Source organism: Temnothorax nylanderi, unplaced genomic scaffold (genome assembly GCF_030848795.1).
Source record: "Temnothorax nylanderi isolate EJ_2023f unplaced genomic scaffold, tnyl_v1.0 TNYL_tig0006_pilon, whole genome shotgun sequence".
NCBI classification, from domain to species: Eukaryota; Metazoa; Arthropoda; class Insecta; order Hymenoptera; family Formicidae; genus Temnothorax; species Temnothorax nylanderi.
Window position 1 is genome coordinate 2804525 of NW_027249068.1, and position 19167 is coordinate 2823691.

The 19167-nt window shown below is 33.1% G+C and overlaps 3 protein-coding genes across 4 annotated transcripts; 1 reads left to right on the forward strand and 2 right to left on the reverse strand.

Annotated features, from left to right (window-relative positions):
• The first annotated feature begins 61 nt into the window (after positions 1 to 61).
• Mh (maternal haploid) lies at positions 62 to 4133 on the forward strand. The gene is made up of 5 exons (XM_071717968.1): positions 62 to 628; positions 764 to 918; positions 998 to 1106; positions 1182 to 1301; positions 1767 to 4133. The coding sequence occupies exons 1-5, from the start codon at positions 530 to 532 to the stop codon at positions 3288 to 3290; spliced, it is 2007 nt and encodes a 668-aa protein (XP_071574069.1). The 5' UTR covers positions 62 to 529; the 3' UTR covers positions 3291 to 4133.
• Positions 3503 to 11637, reverse strand: LOC139779448 (uncharacterized). Its single transcript, XM_071717818.1, has 22 exons — positions 11512 to 11637; positions 11035 to 11267; positions 10641 to 10886; positions 10338 to 10496; positions 10096 to 10238; positions 9855 to 10002; positions 9597 to 9781; positions 9191 to 9510; positions 8919 to 9094; positions 8581 to 8798; positions 8127 to 8343; positions 7833 to 8034; positions 7552 to 7768; positions 7286 to 7443; positions 6932 to 7074; positions 6674 to 6807; positions 6045 to 6171; positions 5703 to 5885; positions 5301 to 5630; positions 4965 to 5220; positions 4561 to 4840; positions 3503 to 4379 (listed from the first exon to the last, which is right to left on the reverse strand). Exons 1-22 carry the CDS (start codon positions 11522 to 11524, stop codon positions 4208 to 4210), a joined length of 4260 nt encoding a protein of 1419 aa, XP_071573919.1. The 5' UTR covers positions 11525 to 11637; the 3' UTR covers positions 3503 to 4207.
• Positions 11638 to 12351: 714 nt separating this feature from the next.
• Positions 12352 to 18913, reverse strand: LOC139779532 (PAX3- and PAX7-binding protein 1). Of its 2 annotated transcripts, XM_071717926.1 has the most exons (17): positions 18699 to 18913; positions 18378 to 18607; positions 17826 to 18004; positions 17006 to 17165; positions 16617 to 16716; positions 16337 to 16494; positions 16155 to 16237; positions 15872 to 16071; positions 15592 to 15781; positions 14470 to 14593; positions 14154 to 14342; positions 13853 to 14052; positions 13623 to 13773; positions 13303 to 13498; positions 13023 to 13221; positions 12776 to 12894; positions 12352 to 12666 (listed from the first exon to the last, which is right to left on the reverse strand). In XM_071717926.1, exons 2-17 carry the CDS (start codon positions 18547 to 18549, stop codon positions 12615 to 12617), a joined length of 2472 nt encoding a protein of 823 aa, XP_071574027.1. In that variant the 5' UTR covers positions 18550 to 18607; positions 18699 to 18913; the 3' UTR covers positions 12352 to 12614. The 2 variants fall into 2 exon arrangements, with proteins under 2 accessions (XP_071574027.1, XP_071574034.1); XM_071717933.1 differs by lacking the exon at positions 18699 to 18913 and having other exon boundaries at positions 17915 to 18004; positions 18378 to 18518.
• Between the last annotated feature and the right edge of the window lie 254 nt (positions 18914 to 19167).

Here is a 19167-nt window from a genome sequence, read left to right on the forward strand (position 1 = left end):
TACAAGTAAAATGAACGAACCTCGAACTCCTCGAACTAGATGATTCACGCATGCGCGGAGTCGCGGTCGCGGAGTGACCAGGAGGGTCGAGGGACGAGGGACTCGATCCCACTCGATCCGACCGAAATCAGAACATTGGTTTTGTCATCTAACGGTACATTCCGGTACTTTCGTTGATTTTTGCTGATTTTTGCCAGTAATGCCAGGCTAAACCGTTCCTTTCAGTACCTTCCTTTTTCTCGTCTCTTCTCGTTCTAAATACCTTAAATGATTCTACACCCGACCGTTTCGGATTGTCGTTCGCCGTTGCTCGAGACTTCGAGACGCCTTAATTGCATCGCGCGAGCCCGTGAAATGCCCTGTGGAATACGCAGAAATATTTCTTTGTTTATTTTCACCTGATATAAGGTGCTTCGGAAAAGGATAAACAACACTCCGTCTAGAAGCTTCTCGGTGCTTCTCGGGGCATCCGGGTAAAGGTTTTCCTCGGTGGCACGAGGGCCACGAGGACGAAGGCTGTGAGAGGATAATGGCATCGCAAGAAACGCGAGATTTTCACATAGCGTACGACATGCACGAAAAATTGAATTGCTTAGGCGTGACAGAAAACGCAGTCAGCCTGAATAAGGTATTTATCACTATTTTCTTCAATTGAGAACATATAGTTTTGTATCGAGAGTTAGATTTGCTTTGGATTCGATATTTTTGTTACATGCGTTTGTGCGTTACGTGCATTGGGAAAGAAAATCCATTTATTTTTCAGGAGAAAGCCTTTTATATACAATCGTTGGTCGACCATGCATTGGAATTGATCGATCCTACTCCTAATATTCACACATTGTTTGTACAATTCAATGCACGATTCTTCAGGAATGTTTTATCTTCTGTCGAAATTAAATGGAGTAACAGAATGAAATGGTAAATATTTCTCATGACTTAGGTATGAAATCCTTCTTGTTTAAATTATTGCTTATGTATTATGTGATTGTGTTTACAGTGCTGCTGGAGTTTGTACCTTTCATTCGCGTAATAAAGAATGTGTGATATCGCTCAGTGCACCGCTACTTAAACTCAGACCAAGGAAGGATCTTGTAGAAACCTTATTGGTAAATTTCTCGATGAATAAATATAAAAATGTACACTGTTGTATATCGATACTATCTTTTTGTGTTAAATTGCAGCATGAGATGATTCATGCGTATTTATTCTTAACAAATAATGATCGGGACCGAGATGGCCATGGACCGAATTTTTGCAAACATATGCACAGGATAAATAAAGAGGCAGGAACCAATATAACGGTGAGCTAACAATCTTTTTATCTTAATATTTCGGGTATACGATCAAATAGTGATATGTGACTACTTAAAAAGTTTTTGGTGTTTACAGTTAGTCCTTAAAACTGTTCATTATGATTGAAAACAAATTTCAATAAATTGAATGAATTATTTAAATATTTTCGCGTTTACAAAAGAAAAATTTATATATATTTTTATCGAGTTTAATCACGTTGATATAATTATTGCGCATCTTGAGCTCGTTTAGATATTAGAGAATCTTTGAGTAATCTGGATTTATATAAAGATCAAACATTCAAATGCGGACTAGATTTGAATCGACTCATAGATTTTGAAAAGCAAATTCTTAAAAATAATCTTGTTTACAATAATAACTATATTAGATTTTAAAATATCTTAGAAAATAAAATAATCTTAAAAAGTTTTTATTCTGTGATAAGATTTTTTTATCATTTTAAACAAGTACAGATTTATCACGACTTTCACGATGAAGTGAAGCTGTACAGACAGCATTGGTGGAAATGTAATGGACCTTGCCAACACAAACCACCATTCTTTGGGACGGTTCGACGAAGTATGAATCGTCCACCTGGTCCGTCAGACTATTGGTGGCTCGGACATCAACAAAATTGTAATGGCCAATTTATAAAGATCAAAGAGCCAGAGAATTTTAAATCGCGTTCAAAGCAAAATAGTAGATCAAAACCGATATCAAAGGAGAACAAACCGAATAGAAGCATAACCGATTGGTTTACAAAGAATATTCCGATGATGGATGCAGCTATACCTACGTCTTCAAAAATCCTTAGTAATAACGACTCTAAAATATTTACTCAAACAGAGAATGATAAGCCTAGTACTAGTAAAGACAATGGTGGTACAAATTCGTCTCGTGCTGTGAATGAGAAAGATACTCAAGATTCGTCACTGGGAATGAAGAAACTTGGCAGCTTTAGTAATAATGTACATGGCTGGGGTATTAGTGGCCCGAGTGGAAACGTGAGAAAGGATAATGCAAAGAATGTTTCTAAGAATCCCACGTTTTCTTGTTCCGGTGTTTTGGGAGGCAGTAATAATGGTCGGAGTAATCTTCTGACCAAATTCAAACGTATAAACGACGATGAAAGTCGCAGGTGTGAATCAATTAAAAGAAATTCATCCTCGGAACCATCATCGGTTACAGGACAAGAGTCCAGTAATAATGCAGTCTTAAATCTAAGTCAACCAAGAAATAATTCCGTACCTTGTCCTATGTGTAACATACCTATGACCTTAGAAAATATATATAGACATATAGACTCATGCCTAATAAACGATAATACATCATTGATTGATGAGATTAACAATAATATCAATAATAATAATAACAATGAAGAGTTAATGTTGCCTATTCGAACGTTTTCCACATCAGTGGCGGAACAAGATGTTGACGCAAGTACAATTCCCAATAAGCGTTCAAGATTAGATAATTCCAACGAAACAGTTGAATGCGTTACTTGTCCCGTTTGTGGTAAAAGGCTGCCAGCCACGGATATTAACCACCACCTTGATGAATGTCTGTTAGAAGCAGATACAGCTCGCAAAGCTGCCATTCCCTCCACCTCTCGTGCGTCATACGATGATAGCGTAATCAGTATAAACAGTTCCTCTAGTACTGATTTGGATGATTCTGTATTGATTGAGGATCCAAGAGCACAACCTTGCGCAAGTACTAGCACTTGTAAAAACGACGCAGCGGATATTGAACGAAAATGTTTAGTTTGCAACGCACAAATCGCACCTGAAATATCATTAAATGAACATCTCGAAGAATGCATTGGAAGTCTCTTTAATGATGACACAATGATGATAGAGGATAATGAGGACGATGATGATACGGTTGCTGTAGAAAATATTTCCACGGAAATTAAATATCCCTGTCCAGTATGCATGCAGATAATATCAGAAAATCTTATGAACCAGCATTTAGATATGTGCCTTAAAAACGAATAAGTGGTCTTGCGAACAAAAAGAGCAACAATGAACTATTTTGCGGATAACAAAATGTCTTTTTTTTATCTGAATAAGTATCTTAATAAATATCTTTTCACATATATAATGTTCATTTTTTGCATATCGCGATTTTGTATGAAACAGAATAAGAAAAATATATAATGCAAAACAAGAAAATTATTAGGAAAGTAAATGTGTAATTTAAAACGATATTTGTATATTACTTGTCATGTATTAAATAGAAGTTTTAAACATTTGAAGTACATTATAACAAAACCTGTGTTACAAAAGAAGGCACAATTTACATGCCGGATGTAATTATTAACATATAACGTGCATGTAATGTGCTTGCATATACAATTTCACATAGTATAAGTTCTTTAATGGTTAAGACTGGTTAATAAAGAAGCTAAATTATTTATCTATAAACCGTTACATAAAATTCTTAGTATTATTTTTTAATAAACAGTAAACAATATTTCAGACTAATCAGTTAACATCTAGAGCTTTAATCATTTAGTCATTTAAATTAGTTAGAGTATGTTTAGAGCTGCTTATTATTTGCTAAAGTTTATATTTTATGACAGAAAAACAATAGAGTACAATAAAATGATTATGTATGAATCGTTCAGATGTTCGGCTTATATCATCCGGCATTTGCTCATTAGCAATCAGTTTATTAATAACTGGACTGATTTGATGCGTAATAAGGACATCTCAGATATCAATCGACTGATTGATTCGACGGCCGAAAATCCGAGCTCTAATTATGTAATTATATAGATATCTTTTTTGTACTGTACTATTTATTATATATATATTAAAAAGTATATTAAAAACGAATGTAAAACTATTATTTAGCGATATCATTAACATGTTGCATTATATATGTATGTACATTTTCTATACAGAGTAAATTAAAGTTTTTCATACAATCTGTCGACATTGGGATGATCGAGTGTGCATATTCCACAAGTAAATTCTAACATATGATTAGGGAAAAAGAGTAGAACATGTTCCTGCGTCCAATGCATATACAGAAAAATATTAGGTAGCAAGATATCGATTGCCTTGTCGCCCATTTTAATCCTGCAATTAATATTATTTTCTTTCGTTATATATTTAAAAGAGCAAGAATAATATATATAAATTAATAATTATGAAAGATTCGTTTTATAAATATAAAATTATCTATTTAAAAAGAATATATTATATATTTTATTAGGAATTCTTTATTTAATATCAAATGCTAGTTTTTCTTTTTACTTACTTTTTAGTTCCTAGTGTATGAAATGCGTAATCAGATTGCAATTGTATATATGATGTAACATTAGAGAGGATTCCTTTATCCTTGTCAGCTATAATCCGTGTAGTTCCTGATTCGTCAGTTAAATTGACGTTGATCCCATACACACCGTTGACTGCTGTTAATGCAAGTCTAGGATTTTCGTCGTAACATTGCCCGAGTAATATCACTTCACTATTTTCAACGAAATTGTAAACTGTGTTGTACGCCGATTTTATGGAATCTGACGTTATGATACATGCGCCTAAATTATAAAACATTTAAATTAAATAATCTGTAACACTGAGTCGCAATATACGCTGTGGTATTCAGCGATTGGTTATAATAATAATAACTTATTTTAAAATAATTAGCGTGATATTACGTACTAGAAAACATTCTAAATAAAGGTACTTCCATATACTTATGAATTCTCGTTCGTGTCAAGAAAAGATCAATGTAATACGAATTGTATTCAATTGCAACTTTGTCCCCGTTAAGTTGCAGTTCGCCAACATTTGATTCTTTCGGAAAAATCGCGATTATCGCGAGTTCATTAGACTTTCTTGCGATACTGCTATTTCCACCGATAAGATCGTATAAGGCATACGTTTTCCAGACTAGCTTGGACAAACTCTCTGGTAACTGTCGTTTTCATTATAAGTCTAATTATTATGTCATTATTACGTATTTGCGTGTGAAGTTTTACAAAGTCTGAAACTTACGTTTTCATATTTTGCAAATATTTTATATCTTCGCAAGGTTGATAATTCTCTCGATACTTCATAACAAGAATTCGTATAAGGAACGATTTTCTTTCCTGCAGATTCTTTCTTGCATTCACCGTAAGGCCAACTTGTCCTTTTACTTTCCTCGAGCTGCTCTCTGCTAATTTCACCAATTAAGTTCAACGATATAGAGGATCCGCTGCATTTTCCTTTCGCAGTATCAGACAGCCCCCAAACGACATTTAATTTAATACGAGAGGATTCACTCGGTTCGTTACTCAAAATCTCCCATTCCCACGGCACGTGTCTTTCGGCCTCTACGCAAAACTAAATCAATCAATAAATCAATTACGGTTACATTCGGCATTAGTGTAATATTGGGGTAGAATTTATATTTACCTTAAATACGCGTTCACCAGGCACAATCTTGGTCGCTTTAAATTTAATCACATCCGACAACCAGCTAGTGACTTCGTATAATACAGCTATATTCCATTGATGAAGAATTTGCCAAGATTGTAGGTCGTGATGTGTCAAAGATAAAATATGACGATTTTCACTTTTCAAGTATTCCAATCTTGTCTAATAAAAAACACTCAATATAATGAATGTAATAAACATTGTTACAATATATATATAAGCAAAATGTACTTGATGGCGGTTTTTCTCTTTTTGAATCTGTGGACATAGAAACAAAGCTGCCTTTTTTTTTACATGATTCCATACAAATGTACATCCTACCTGAGACGGTCCAGATTTGAGTGCCTCGATATAAGCAGCTAATCCGCAACTACCTTTTGGTGGCACATAAGTGAAGTAATCCAAGAAATGCAGTCCAATTAAGGCAAACTTGATACTTGGCCACGTTCTACAATTTTTAAAATAATGACTGATTTAAGATTTATATATATTTTTATAGTATATTATATAATAGAGAGAGAGAGAGAGAGAGAGAGAGAGAGAGAGAGAGAGAGAGAGAGAATGATAAAAATATATATATTGCTGTATCTCGAATCATATTGATAGAATAATGAAAACTGAAAGTTAATGTTGTAAATAAAAATGAGTAAGAAAGATATAAAAAAAAATCATGATAATGGGCAATGTCTATAAAGACGAACGCGAACAGAGATGATTTATATAACAAAATTTATTAAGTAAAAAGCGCAATTAAATAAATGCATTCTAGATAAATTTTCAAAATTGTCTTTCATGAAAGTAAAGCCTTATATGAAAAAATTTTATATTGTATATTTTTATTATACTTTTATCTTTTTTCGTGTAGAATTATTACTTTTCTGATTATATTACGTATTACGAAATACAATGTATATACAGATAAATATAGATAACTGTAAATGGTACATTACTGATAATTGCTTCGATGAGAAGACCAAACGTCATTAATTAGTGTTTCACGCGATATCATGCTTTCGCAATCAAATATCTTTACTTGTAGTCGATCACCCAATTCGGGAAGTCCAACGTTAAGAATATTCACCGTCTATATAAGAGAGGAAAAAAAAAGAAAAAAGTGATGTATATATAAATTAACCAATATAAATTTAAATAACAAAAATAAAATTTAAATAACGAAAGAGATACCACACATACGAAATAATAATTACCTGCAGATTAGAAGATGGGGACTTTACAACTGTGTGCGATACAGAGCACGAACGACAAACTCGATCCAACTTTGATCGAACATTGGCACCTCTAATGCTCGTGAGCGTTTTAGCGTGTACTGTAATTCCTTTCTTAAGACGGTCTGCAACGCAATTTTTAGAATGCGAAGATGAGTTAAGTAGGATACTCGCAAAATTTAAAATATTTTTTTTCCTAAATATGTAAGGTCTTATTTATAAAAAGAAACTACGATTTATAAAAACTACTTTCTCAACTTTCTGTTAAATACATCAATCAAAATTGAAGATTGCAAAATTGCCCGTTTCAACCCGTTAACAAAATAGGATTGATACCTCCTAGGATGTCGTATGAAATAAATGGCCGTTCGTCTAATCCAAGTGTAATGTTAATAGGAAGATATCCGTGTAGCGACTGAACTCTTTCAGCGCTATGCCACAAATCAACCAGCGGATTATAATTCTCTATTGTTTCAATGCCGTGAACAGATGTGCTAAAAAATATAATATCGACATAGATAAATTTATAAACCTATATAAAAAACTACAATTATTTCTAGATAAATAAACATGTGAAATAAATATGTAAAATATAATCTTACCGCAAAATAATATGATTATATCGTCCAGGAAAATTGCGCGTAAAATTTCCTCTCATTGAAAACAAAGACGTTCCCGTCATTGCGAGTCTAACATTGGTACCGAAATCGGTCACTTGCAATGATTCTAACGATAACGGCACATTTATACGTTGTTGATTAACGTGAAACTCCATGTTATAATACGTTTGATATATATTATCCGATAAAGAAGACAAATCTAGAAAATTAAATACGCAAATGATGTAACATTATTACAGTCGCGATTATGAATTATTACTTACACTTCAACCCCTCAACTATGTTTGTTTCATTCCAGTGAACGCACAACACTGTTTTTTCTTGAATACGTGTAATTATTTCTAAATGCACAGGACCTTTTTTGCGCTCATCCAATTTGAATTCCTTCAAAATATCTTTTATATACGTCGGATTTTCAAAAGAAGTCGCTATTGAGTGGAAAATACCCTCTGCTTTGATATATAACTAATGTCGCACCAAAAGAAAGATAGTAATTAAATCGATTAATATTTAAAAGTAATGCAAATATATTCTTGCTTTGGAAAATATATACTTACAGATACATGATTAATGTGCGTTCCACTAGCATAATTATTTAAAGTCACGTATATTACTTCAGGAATATTTGTAGAAGGGTTGGCTATGATAATGCCGTGCAACATAGCGCCGAATCCTCTTAAGGAATCTTGATAATCAACCAAGTAATTACCTGTAGCCAGATACTCTCTATCTGGTTCCCGGAGTACACGGCTGAATTGGGCTGCTATTTTGCTTCTGTAAATATTCAGTGGCAACAATTAGAAATACACGTAAAAATGTTAAATAAATTGTTAACATTAAATGAACTAATCAGAAATTTGATAATGAATGAGGGAACAACGTCAATATCATTCAAGCAACGTAAATTAAGTAAAGATAGTGCGCTAGACTCATATGAGTACATAACGATATAAAAATTAATATTCAATTAATTAGTTCTTTCGCTCTGGTAAATTTTATATGTATATTTACATGCGCTTATAACAAGGGTACGTGGTGCGTTCTATAGACTTCAGCATCGTATAAAAATAATTGTACAAGTGTTGACTGGGCTCGTTTTGCATGTACCAATATAGAGATATCAATCTGTTGGATGTAGGGCTAGAAACAATAAGCAAAGTTAACGCAGCGACTCTCATTTCCAAATGCTCGGTTCTATTGAGCAAGATTGGCCAATACACAGGATAAATCTGCAAAATAAAATTATTATATCCGTATAAAATCAAAATAAAATTATTATATATTATATCCGTATAAAATCAAAATAAAATTATTATATCCGTATAAAATCTATAAGAAGGATCGCTTACAACATCGGGCCTCAATGGTGCTGTGGGAATAGAGGCCCAAGCTGCTAGTACTCGAAAATGCCGTGATTCAGCATTATTGCCGCTAGCTATAGGCTCTAAGAACTCAACAACTCTACCCAGCTGTATATTTGCCAAACCTTCCAACCAGACCATCTTCTGCTCGTACTGGGTAGTTTCTGTAACATGGATCAAATAGTATAGTCCTCTATCAGTCCTATCCAACAATATAAATCTGAACAAAACAGATACACGATATAAATCGTTAAGTGTACCTGTAAATTTATTGAGGTACCGACGTACGTAATCATCTAACATCTCATACGGACAAGAAACTAGACAAGTTTTGTATATTAATGTTCCGTAGGTCAGAATCGCGGTATTTTGCACCTTCGCGGAGATTTTCCTTGGCAGGGTAAGAAGCGGCTCGAGGCTGGCCAGCAGTTGAACATCGAGTTTTCTTACGTGAAATGGTAGCCGCATAAGTAATTGAATCGCAGATATGTCGGATACTTTGTTACTCTGAATAAGATCCAATATAAAAAGCGCAGATTCTTCACTTCCAACTTGTGGCAGCGCTTCGAGAAACATGTTTCTGTTATGATAAAGCAAAGGAATGAATATAGTTCATCCTAAAAATAAGGATAGTAATATAACAAGAGATAATTATCGTATAAGTACCGTATCGTTTCCTCTTTATAACTAGTTCCCGAGATTCGAGTGTAGGCTTTTCCTAGATCAACGCGATCTAACATACCGAGATAATAGAAAAGCACGGATATCGTTGTGTTGTGCAGATTATGAATCTCGGTATCCAAACCAGGATTTTCGAGCCTGTGGCTTAAACGATCTAATAAACGACTTATCTACAACAAAATTGATCAAGATTTGACTGGAACAACAAAACAGGCGAAGAGAAAATAAAAATAATAAGCTTACAGATTTAAAAATAAAACTTTTATCCGGTGTGCCTCTACCCTGTGTGAGATCTGCTTCTGGTAACTCATGTCGAAGGACTGTAGTTTGTAAATTATTCGTAACTATTTTATTTGCTATATCCTTCACTGAAGATAACTCAATATTTTGTCTGTAGGATAAAGTAGTTTTTGTACATTTGCTCATTTTAAATAATGATAAAATAACACAAGTACGTATATACATATATATGTGTGAAACATACTGAACCAAATTATAGTGCGCCTCTCCCATACTTTGAAAAGGTTGCACGTAGATGCTTCCAGATGCATTAACGGAGATGATATCGTGAATGAATCCATCGGTTTTTAATCGATATACTCTCTCGCTACTTTTCAAGATGGGATTCTAGGAATTATATAACATAGTATAAACATTAGTTATAACATAGAATAATTCGATAAACTATTAATTAAATAAATAGCTAGATCATCAGTGACAACGTACTTGATCCTCATTAGTGCATTGTACTTTAGGAACGTTCGACCAATTGCGACTTGGATGCCCAATACATATCCGAGGATCTAACGATTTCATTATTAAACGCTGAGTTTCGCCTTCCGGGCTTACAACGTAATCAATATCACATTTTCCATAATGATTTATCTGTGAATTATATTATAATTTCTTTATATTAATGCCCTTTCAACGCTTTTGTAGAATATATATTAATATATTAGTCATTATACGATATATATATATATATATATATATTCACTACGTGCGTGTCTACAAATATTCATCACTTACTTCGGTAGAATGAAATGCGACCTCCTTTTCCAAATTAAGAAGATCTAATTGTAAAATTCCAGCTATGCTCCGTTTTATATTCGTCGTCCATGCAGGTTCAGCTTCGGTGCTAAAGTTTTCGATGAGTCCTTTGTTGTACGATAAACGAAAAGGTTTCAAAAGTTCTAAAGCGTCATCATAGATATCGATATCTCCTACTACCTCTTTTACATCTCCATTATACATGTTCATCTTCAATGATTGCAACTGATAAAAAACATTGAGATATTACATCAAAAATTGTAATATAATGAAATTTGATTATTAAAAGATTATGTATTACGTAGTTCTTATGGTGGAAAAAAAATAAAACAGTGAAAAGAAGCAAAGAAGGTTACAGCTATCTTAAAAATACCTGTACTGTGACATAGTTATCTTCCGCCTGAATTACGAGTTTTCCATTGAGATTCCATGAAGAAGCTGCGTTGGAAGGCACCAGCACACCAGTGCTCGACGTAGCGTTGTAAGAATATACATATTCTTTTCCAGATCTGAATAAACTTTGCGCAATTATCTCAGTACTTAAAAGTAAGAATATGAATAATGTTCTTCCTATTCTTTGCGCTAGCCTAGGTATTAAAATAGAATCTGGAAAAGAAAGACTTTTTTTCATTTTTGTACATTTGACTCTATTTTCTACTCTTCTTCATTCCTTCACGTTTTCACAGTTATTGGAAACTTTTACAAGATATATTAAAAACGAAAGAAAATGTAGACTGGTATTTGTTTTATTATTAGTAGTAATATATTATTAAGATTGCAGCATTAAATATTTTGCTTGCGACGTATAATCGTTTTTTTTTATTTTATCGAAATATTTTAATATATGTACCTGTGAACCTCATGATGTATGATCGTAGCTCGGCGAAAGCAAACTGAGTTCACAAGTCAAGGAATGACCCTTACCAGTTCTTATCATTCTGACCCACGAATACAAACACAGTTGCTTGCGCGTTATATACAGGACTTATACTCTCGGCGCATTATCTTCAATCATATAGATCGCACGTGTATTATATATTATCGCTGACCCTTTTTCTCACAATACACAAGCATATAAAATATATACACATATCTATTAATTTACGCGTAACGCTTGCTATAAATCAAAGCATGTGCAGAAAAATAATCAATTTTTCAATTATGCACAGTAAAAATTAATAATTTACGAATACGTATGTATAACGACTTCAAGTAACAAGAGTTCAAAAACATTTAAAATGTAAGGAATATTTTTTTCTAGAAGACTATATAAAAAGGTGCTTAATATATACGTAATTTTTCTTTTCTTTTCTTCATAGTTATTTCATTATCGCTATCGTGAATAAAAGACGAAAAAAATTCGGATTATTATACGCTATATAAATGCTTTATTACCTGTATTAGTTTGAGAAAAATAGATAAAATAGAAAAGTATGCGTTTATTAATACACAATATATTGTCTTTGTACGTATTATAAATTTGGTCAAATTACATATTTTAGAGATTAAAATATTTACTTTACAGCCACAACATAGAAATGCATTTTAATTAGTTTTGTTATAGGATATACATGCGAACATATATATGCAGATATGCATTATCATTTCTATTATATGGATGTAGGAATGTAATATTCTTAGCAATTATAACTGTAATTTTTTAAAGACAAGGCTCAAATATTTACGAGTATGCTATTTACAGATTTATTTTTCGCTTATTTATTATGTACAATCGGGAAGTGTATCATGTCGTGAGTTGTCTCATTTAGTTTATTACTATACAAAATGATATATCTTCATATATTATACATGATATATTTGACAATTTACTGTGATGCATCATGTACAGAATCCTATTGTACGTTATATGTATAAAATCTATTAACAGGCATGTTGGTACTAAAGCAAGAAATTTGATAAAATATTACTAACATACATATTATGATCAACACATTATAAGGGCTTGATAATTTTCAGGATAGACTTGGCGTATTCCCAGGCTTCACTGTAACATACAAATTTTATTTTAGATGCGTTCATACGTTTTGTGCGATTCACAACATAAACAAAGAGCGTTTCGCTAATCGCGACTAATATTATTAATAGATACTTACTTGTGTGCAGGGTTTGCCTGATCTAACTGTTCGCTAAGTTGTTGAATAAGTGTGGCGAACATTTTGAGGTGTTCAATAGTTTCTCCTTGTAACCATGCCCTTGGTAGCGTACTCACAATCTAACATACATTGATAAACATTTTATTTATTGCAACCGAATAAAATTAAAGCGCTAAAAATTTGTTCCGCGATTGTAATTATCGATATAATATACATTTATTACATTTTAATGTTAAACATAACGTACCATATTTGCTTTGAATAAAGCATCAGTTGAACAAGAAACTCGTAATCCAGCAAGCAGATAACGATTCAAAAGAGAACCTAGCGCCAAATTTTTTAATTGTACATCCCCAAGGAGACCTTGCCAACTTAATAAATTCCGCAATAATTTGACAGCCATCGCAAATTGTCTTTGAAAGAATTGATGTCTCGTATCCCAAACTCTGAAATGTTAACTTGTGTTAAAAACAGCGAAAGAATAACATAACTATATATCAACTTAATTATATACTGAGTGTACTGACTGTTTTGGGAAAATAGGTATGAAAACATCATTTTCAATAGCAGCCTTAATTTTATCTAAAATAGCGTTGAATAAAGTTTCCAATTGTTTGCTGGTGTCATTCAAATTAGGATATTCCTTAATCAATCGATTTATAGTTCCTACGAGCCGTAATGTCTGGGACGTTGACATTGGATCCCATATTTTTTCGATAATAGCTAAAAAATATTAATGTTAAATATATAGTATTATTTTATTCTTTTACTGTTATCTTTCATATTTATATTGCTTTATAAATAGCAATATAAACTATGAAAGATAATATAATCCTGGCACTCTTACATGTCAATTTTGGTATCACAATTTTTTCAATTGTCGATGGTATCAGTCTAACATCTGGATCTCGTTTCAATGACTCCTCTGTTTCTTTACTATCTAAAGCGTACAGAAGCAACGTATTATACCATTTTGTCCTCTCTAGATCAGCACTTTCCTGTAAAAATAATTGGATATTAATTACAAGTGTCACAAATGTAAGTTCTCTTTGTTGTTGGAAAGAGTAAATAAAATACCATAATTGGGTTCCAAGTAACTAGTTGTAATCTGATAATGGGCGAAATAATTTTAGGTAAACACAACGATACATAAGCTTCTGTGTAGGCGTCCATGTCTGTTTCTCGCCATGATTCGAATTTTGAAAGGATACCACGTACTGTACAATACTCCTCCATAACGTCAGAAAATACATCTTTACAATTATTATCGATTTCATCTGTAATAAAACGTGAAAATGTTATGTAATCATAAAATTATATATCTAGTAAAAACATAAATAAAAAATTTTAAGAATCAAAATACAAAATCAACTATTACCTTTCGCTTGCTTAAATACAAGATTCTGTTGCTCAGTGACTTCATCGTCACTAGACATACCATCAATATGCTTTGGCATATTTGAAGCTAATTCTCTTGCTCTTCTGCGACGGGCTCTTCTACCCTCTCTCTCTGCAGCTCGTCGTACGTGTACTTCCACTTCCGGTCCTCTTCTCATGGCTTGTCCTCCTGCAAGACGAAAAAGATTATAGAATGTGTTGCGGAATCTTTTGGTGAAATCTCTGGAGCATAAGGTTATCAAGTGCCCCCAAAATACCAAGCTCTATCAGTTGTACACTGGTTGAAATATACTGACTTGCTGCGGTAGTTATTTCTTCAGCCTGATCTCTAGTGTCTTGCCGTCTTCGTTCCATTAATTCGGTTGAACGTTCGCCATACAGATCTAACCAGCGTTGTTCCAAATCGATGACCAGGGGAAGCTAACAAAAGAATTATACATTTAAATTGATTCAATGAACATATTCTATTAATTAAAATTGATTATGTCTAAACTTAATGGCTTTATGATATAATGCTCAAAAAGCATTAATTTGCTTGTTAATCGACAGCTTCATAAATCACTTAAAAAATTCTTTAATGTATTATTTATACATTGAAAATAAATAGATTAGACATCAATTTACTTACCATAGCCAAATTAATTAATTAATCACTTGTATGAATATGATATTTATCTTTATAAAATATGTATAAAAATAACATAATACAGAGAAGATAATGACCCCTGGCAATGGAGACATGTGTATGTGCTACATATACAATACACATTATTTTTATTTTATAGTTTCAAGTCCATTATTTAAAAAAATTTTGTTACTCCCTTATTTATCAAAACTCATGTAAACAAATTATGAAAATAGCACTAGTAAAATTAATTTTGACAAATTTTAATTTCAACTGGATCTATAATTTAGGCTGAAATGGAGTCATAATATACTATATATTTGCATAATTTATGAGAATTGATCTGGATAAGTCAAAAGAGTAACAAAGATTTTCTTTTAGCTTTTTAAGTAGCATATCTTGAATTTTTTGCAATTTAAGACTCCTGGGCTTTCGTTGCAGTCATATTGAGTTATAATATCAGAGAGAGAGAGAAAGAGAGAGAAGCGAAAAATCATATAAATTCTCTTCTTCCACTATACATATTTCACATTTATAAGATGAAATATATACATCATTATTGAAAGTATGACAGTTTAATCGTTATGCTAAATAACTCGATTATTTTCAATAATTTAGTTAATACTTTGTATATTTTTATAGACTTTATATAACAAATTCAGACACCAAAATTTAAAACGAGATTCATTAAGGTCGTTGGTGCTTTACTGGGACTGAAGAACTTTTTGTCAGCCACATACTGTACGATAAAACCCAGTGCACATAAATCAAACGTGACAGCGTATCAACCCACCTTCTCATCAAGACACTCTACCAAGTCAGTGACATACCCACGCAACTCTTGGTAATATCTGAAGCGTTGTGCGTAATGCGGCGTACGAACTTCGCTTTCGTCCAATTCTTTCATGGTTTGCTGTAATTCTCCCTCTAAACGTTCCTGATCTTGCTGATGCCGTCTATGTACCTCTTTTAAATTGTCCAACCTTTAAATAAAAGTGCATTTGTATTAATCGGCTTTCATTAATTTTTCTATTATATGTAAAGCCTGAAGTATGTTTGGAGAAATATAAAACCTTGTGCGCATTCTGTTCACAACTTCTTGTGGCGTAACAGGTACAATTTTTGTTGGATCTGGTGGTTGAATGGACGGTGGCGGTGGCGGTGCAGGCATTAATACCATTTCTAAAGGTACACCAGACCCGATCATCTGATTAACATTCATACCCATTGTGTATTGTTGTTGCAACATTGAATCCTGCTGTGCTGCTGCAATCTGCATATCGAAAGACTCAAGACATTTAATATCGCTTTATGTACATATATCTTATCTTAAATCTTAATAAACTGCGCTTTTACCTGAGCACCCGTTACACCTTTCCGTATTTGTTGAGCTTCCCACTCCTCTTCTTCGTTCTCGTGTTCACTTTCATTATCTGAAACTAAATTTAAAAAACGTGTTCCAAATTTTGTTGTCTTTTTCATCTTAAAAAGGCATTTAAAAAATGCCTTAAAGTTAATTATTATATATAAAAATTTACATTTTAACGGAACTTGAGAAGCAAGAAATGCTTCTCTTCTCTTTTCTTTATCACGCGCTTCAGTGTTGACAGTCATATCTAATCGATCTTGAGAATCATCATCATCACTTCGATCATGATCTTCCTCCCTTATTAGTCTTGACTTGCCCTTATCATCGCTATAAAAATAAATGCATTAAATTCATTTTATGTAATATTATTAGTAAATATATCAACAACAAGCATAACAATAGAAGAGAAAATTTATGAATCGTCTATTTATTGTATCATTTTGAATTACCTCTGCTCTTCAATAGGAATGTAATCGGTTCCCAATTCTCTTGCTTTTTGTCTGCGTTTTCTCGCTGCATGAATCATAGCGGCATCAGGTATACATCCACCTGGATAATATAAGAGAATATTATTACAATAAGAAATATCAAAATCTTATCAAATTTTTAACCATCAATAATTTTTGAATTTTGAAAAAACGCTAATAACATGTTTCATAATGTTACTTAGACGTAATATCTAAAAGTAAAATATCTAATGTTTCTTTTCCATTTAAGTTTTGTCAAAGATATGAGTTATTAAATATGCATGCACCAATTCTATTTAATCTACATAAATTTTAATAATAATATAAGACTTATATTATTTTAACTTATACTTCGTATGAAAATTACGTACTCTCAAGAAGTATTTTTACAGTTTCAGCTTTATCCGTATTTTTCCGAAATTTGTGACTGCAAGGCTCATCTTCCTCCTCACCCGACGTATAGTCATCTTTTCCTGCTGCCAATGCAGCTCGTCCGTTTAAGATCAGCGGTCCTGTGTTTTTTATTTTAACCTAGTAATAAAAATTATATTTTGTTTAGTAAAGATACATAATCTCAACCAGAAAAATTCAAAACTTTTACAAAAAGAAATACTCTCAAAATACAATTTTGATATATAATATCTTGAAATTAAAATACTGAAGTATTTCTACTGCAAAATAATATGATAAGATATAAAAATATTTATTCAAGTTACAACAAAAAGTTTACTATTGTGACTGAGCATATATACATTACAGAGAACTAATAAACTATTGAGATTAGATAATAAATAATTTAAGGAGCACTTGGAACATGATCTTTATATTTATAATTTGGAAATTACTCGTTTTTCCGATACACATAACTGATAAAATAAAAAGTAATATTATAGAAAAAGTAATATCCCAATCAAATATATAAACTTGCATTTATCAAAATTTAACAATTAAAGGAACCGCCTTGTATTTTCATGTAAACTGCTCGATACACACAATTATATATGTAAATTATTATAATATGAAAAATGACATTTAAATATTGTCTTCTTGTTGTACTCCCGTAGTTGTTTCAAATCTTGAAACATTAGTCAACGTATTAGGGAGAGATATAAAAAATCCTCTATGTTAAATGATAAGTTACTTAAATTGAAGAAACGCTAATAATAATAAAACATCATAGAGATAGCTTACTACTAGATCATCTGTCTTTATTTCTAAATCTTTTTCCTGCTTAATGGATTTATTCGCTTGCTCAGTGTCCACTTGCATTTTCTCTTCACCTTTCTTTTTCCTCCTCTCATGATCTAGCTGTTTCATCAGCTTTTTGCTCCTCGACGATTTCTTGACTATAAAAACTTCTCCGTCGTCCCCTGTAATTCATTTTAACTTTTAATTTCAATCTGAATATACATTACATATTGTTTAATGCTTGGTAATAGATTTGGGGGAAACAGCATCTGTTAGCTATAAATATTATTTGTCTAAAACAAAACTATATTGCTATTAAACCATTGTCTTTGTTCCTGCTACTGTGATTAGACTTTGTGCAAAGGCTTGTTCTATGAGCGAATGGCATCGCATTATCATTCGAACAAATTATGTACAAAGATATACGTAAAACAGGTTACTCATGTACACTAATTACACACGCACGCACGCACGCACACGCACACACATACGCACGCACACACACATACACACACACAATGTTACATATGTAAGCATGTGTGTACGTATAAACACCTTGTTCCAGCTCCTCTCCAAAGCTGAGACGCGTCTGCTTTGGCTTATCCTTCTTCGTTTTAATTTTGACCGGTTGCGCGTCCTCCACCTCCATTCTGTTCTCATTATCCTCGTCTTCATCGTTGAAAGGGCGTCGGCGTATGTTCCGCTTCGGTTTGTTGAATAATGACATTGTCGTTGCAACGTCGTTCCTCGACAACAGAGCACGACCGTCCGCTACTCAAGCTTGACTATTAAAGACAGAAAGACGCGGACTGAAAAGCGGAACGTATATCGCATTACGGGAGACTAATCGTCGAGCCGTAATCAATCGAAACGTACGCGATAACGTCCTACTCCGTATCGATGGATTCGCGACACTCGAGACTCGAAATCAGTGCGAACAGCCGAACACTCAAATACATTCGCGAATCGCGGATAGTTGAGCTGACGAAGGGAACAGGGATGAGTCGGACGAGGCGGACGAGGCGGACGAGGCTAGCTAAACGGCACACGGGCACAAGCTTAAGCTGTAGTGATCGCGACACTCGCGTCACTCGCGAGAAGGTGATCGTTTGGCGCAATGACGACGCTTCCTTCCGATGAGTTTCGCAACACTCTGGTATTTTTGAAATGCGAATCCGAATCCGAAGAGATACAAGCAATATATACGGCGAGTGTTCTAACAGCTGGAGTCTTCTTCGAGACGTTTGAGAAAAAAAATTAAAATTGTTAAAATTGTCGAGAAAATTTATTTCTTCTACGACAATCTACGACATTCACGACTTCACGTGTCGCTCCCCAACCTCTG

Coding starts and splice junctions, on each gene's coding strand:
- Mh (XM_071717968.1), top strand. CDS start 530: ATGGCATCGCAAGAAACGCGAGATTTTCACATAGCGTACGACATGCAC. Junction 629..763: donor ACGCAGTCAGCCTGAATAAG/GTATTTATCACT, acceptor TTTATTTTTCAG/GAGAAAGCCTTTTATATACA. Junction 919..997: donor TGGAGTAACAGAATGAAATG/GTAAATATTTCT, acceptor TTGTGTTTACAG/TGCTGCTGGAGTTTGTACCT.
- LOC139779448 (XM_071717818.1), bottom strand. Junction 9,095..9,190: donor GTACCTCAATAAATTTACAG/GTACACTTAACG, acceptor TCCATGTTACAG/AAACTACCCAGTACGAGCAG. Junction 7,444..7,551: donor TATAATCATATTATTTTGCG/GTAAGATTATAT, acceptor TATATTTTTTAG/CACATCTGTTCACGGCATTG.
- LOC139779532 (XM_071717926.1), bottom strand. CDS start 18,549: ATGTCATTATTCAACAAACCGAAGCGGAACATACGCCGACGCCCTTTC. Junction 16,238..16,336: donor TTCTCAAGTTCCGTTAAAAT/GTAAATTTTTAT, acceptor TTTTAAATTTAG/TTTCAGATAATGAAAGTGAA. Junction 14,343..14,469: donor AGAAATAACTACCGCAGCAA/GTCAGTATATTT, acceptor TTCGTCTTGCAG/GAGGACAAGCCATGAGAAGA.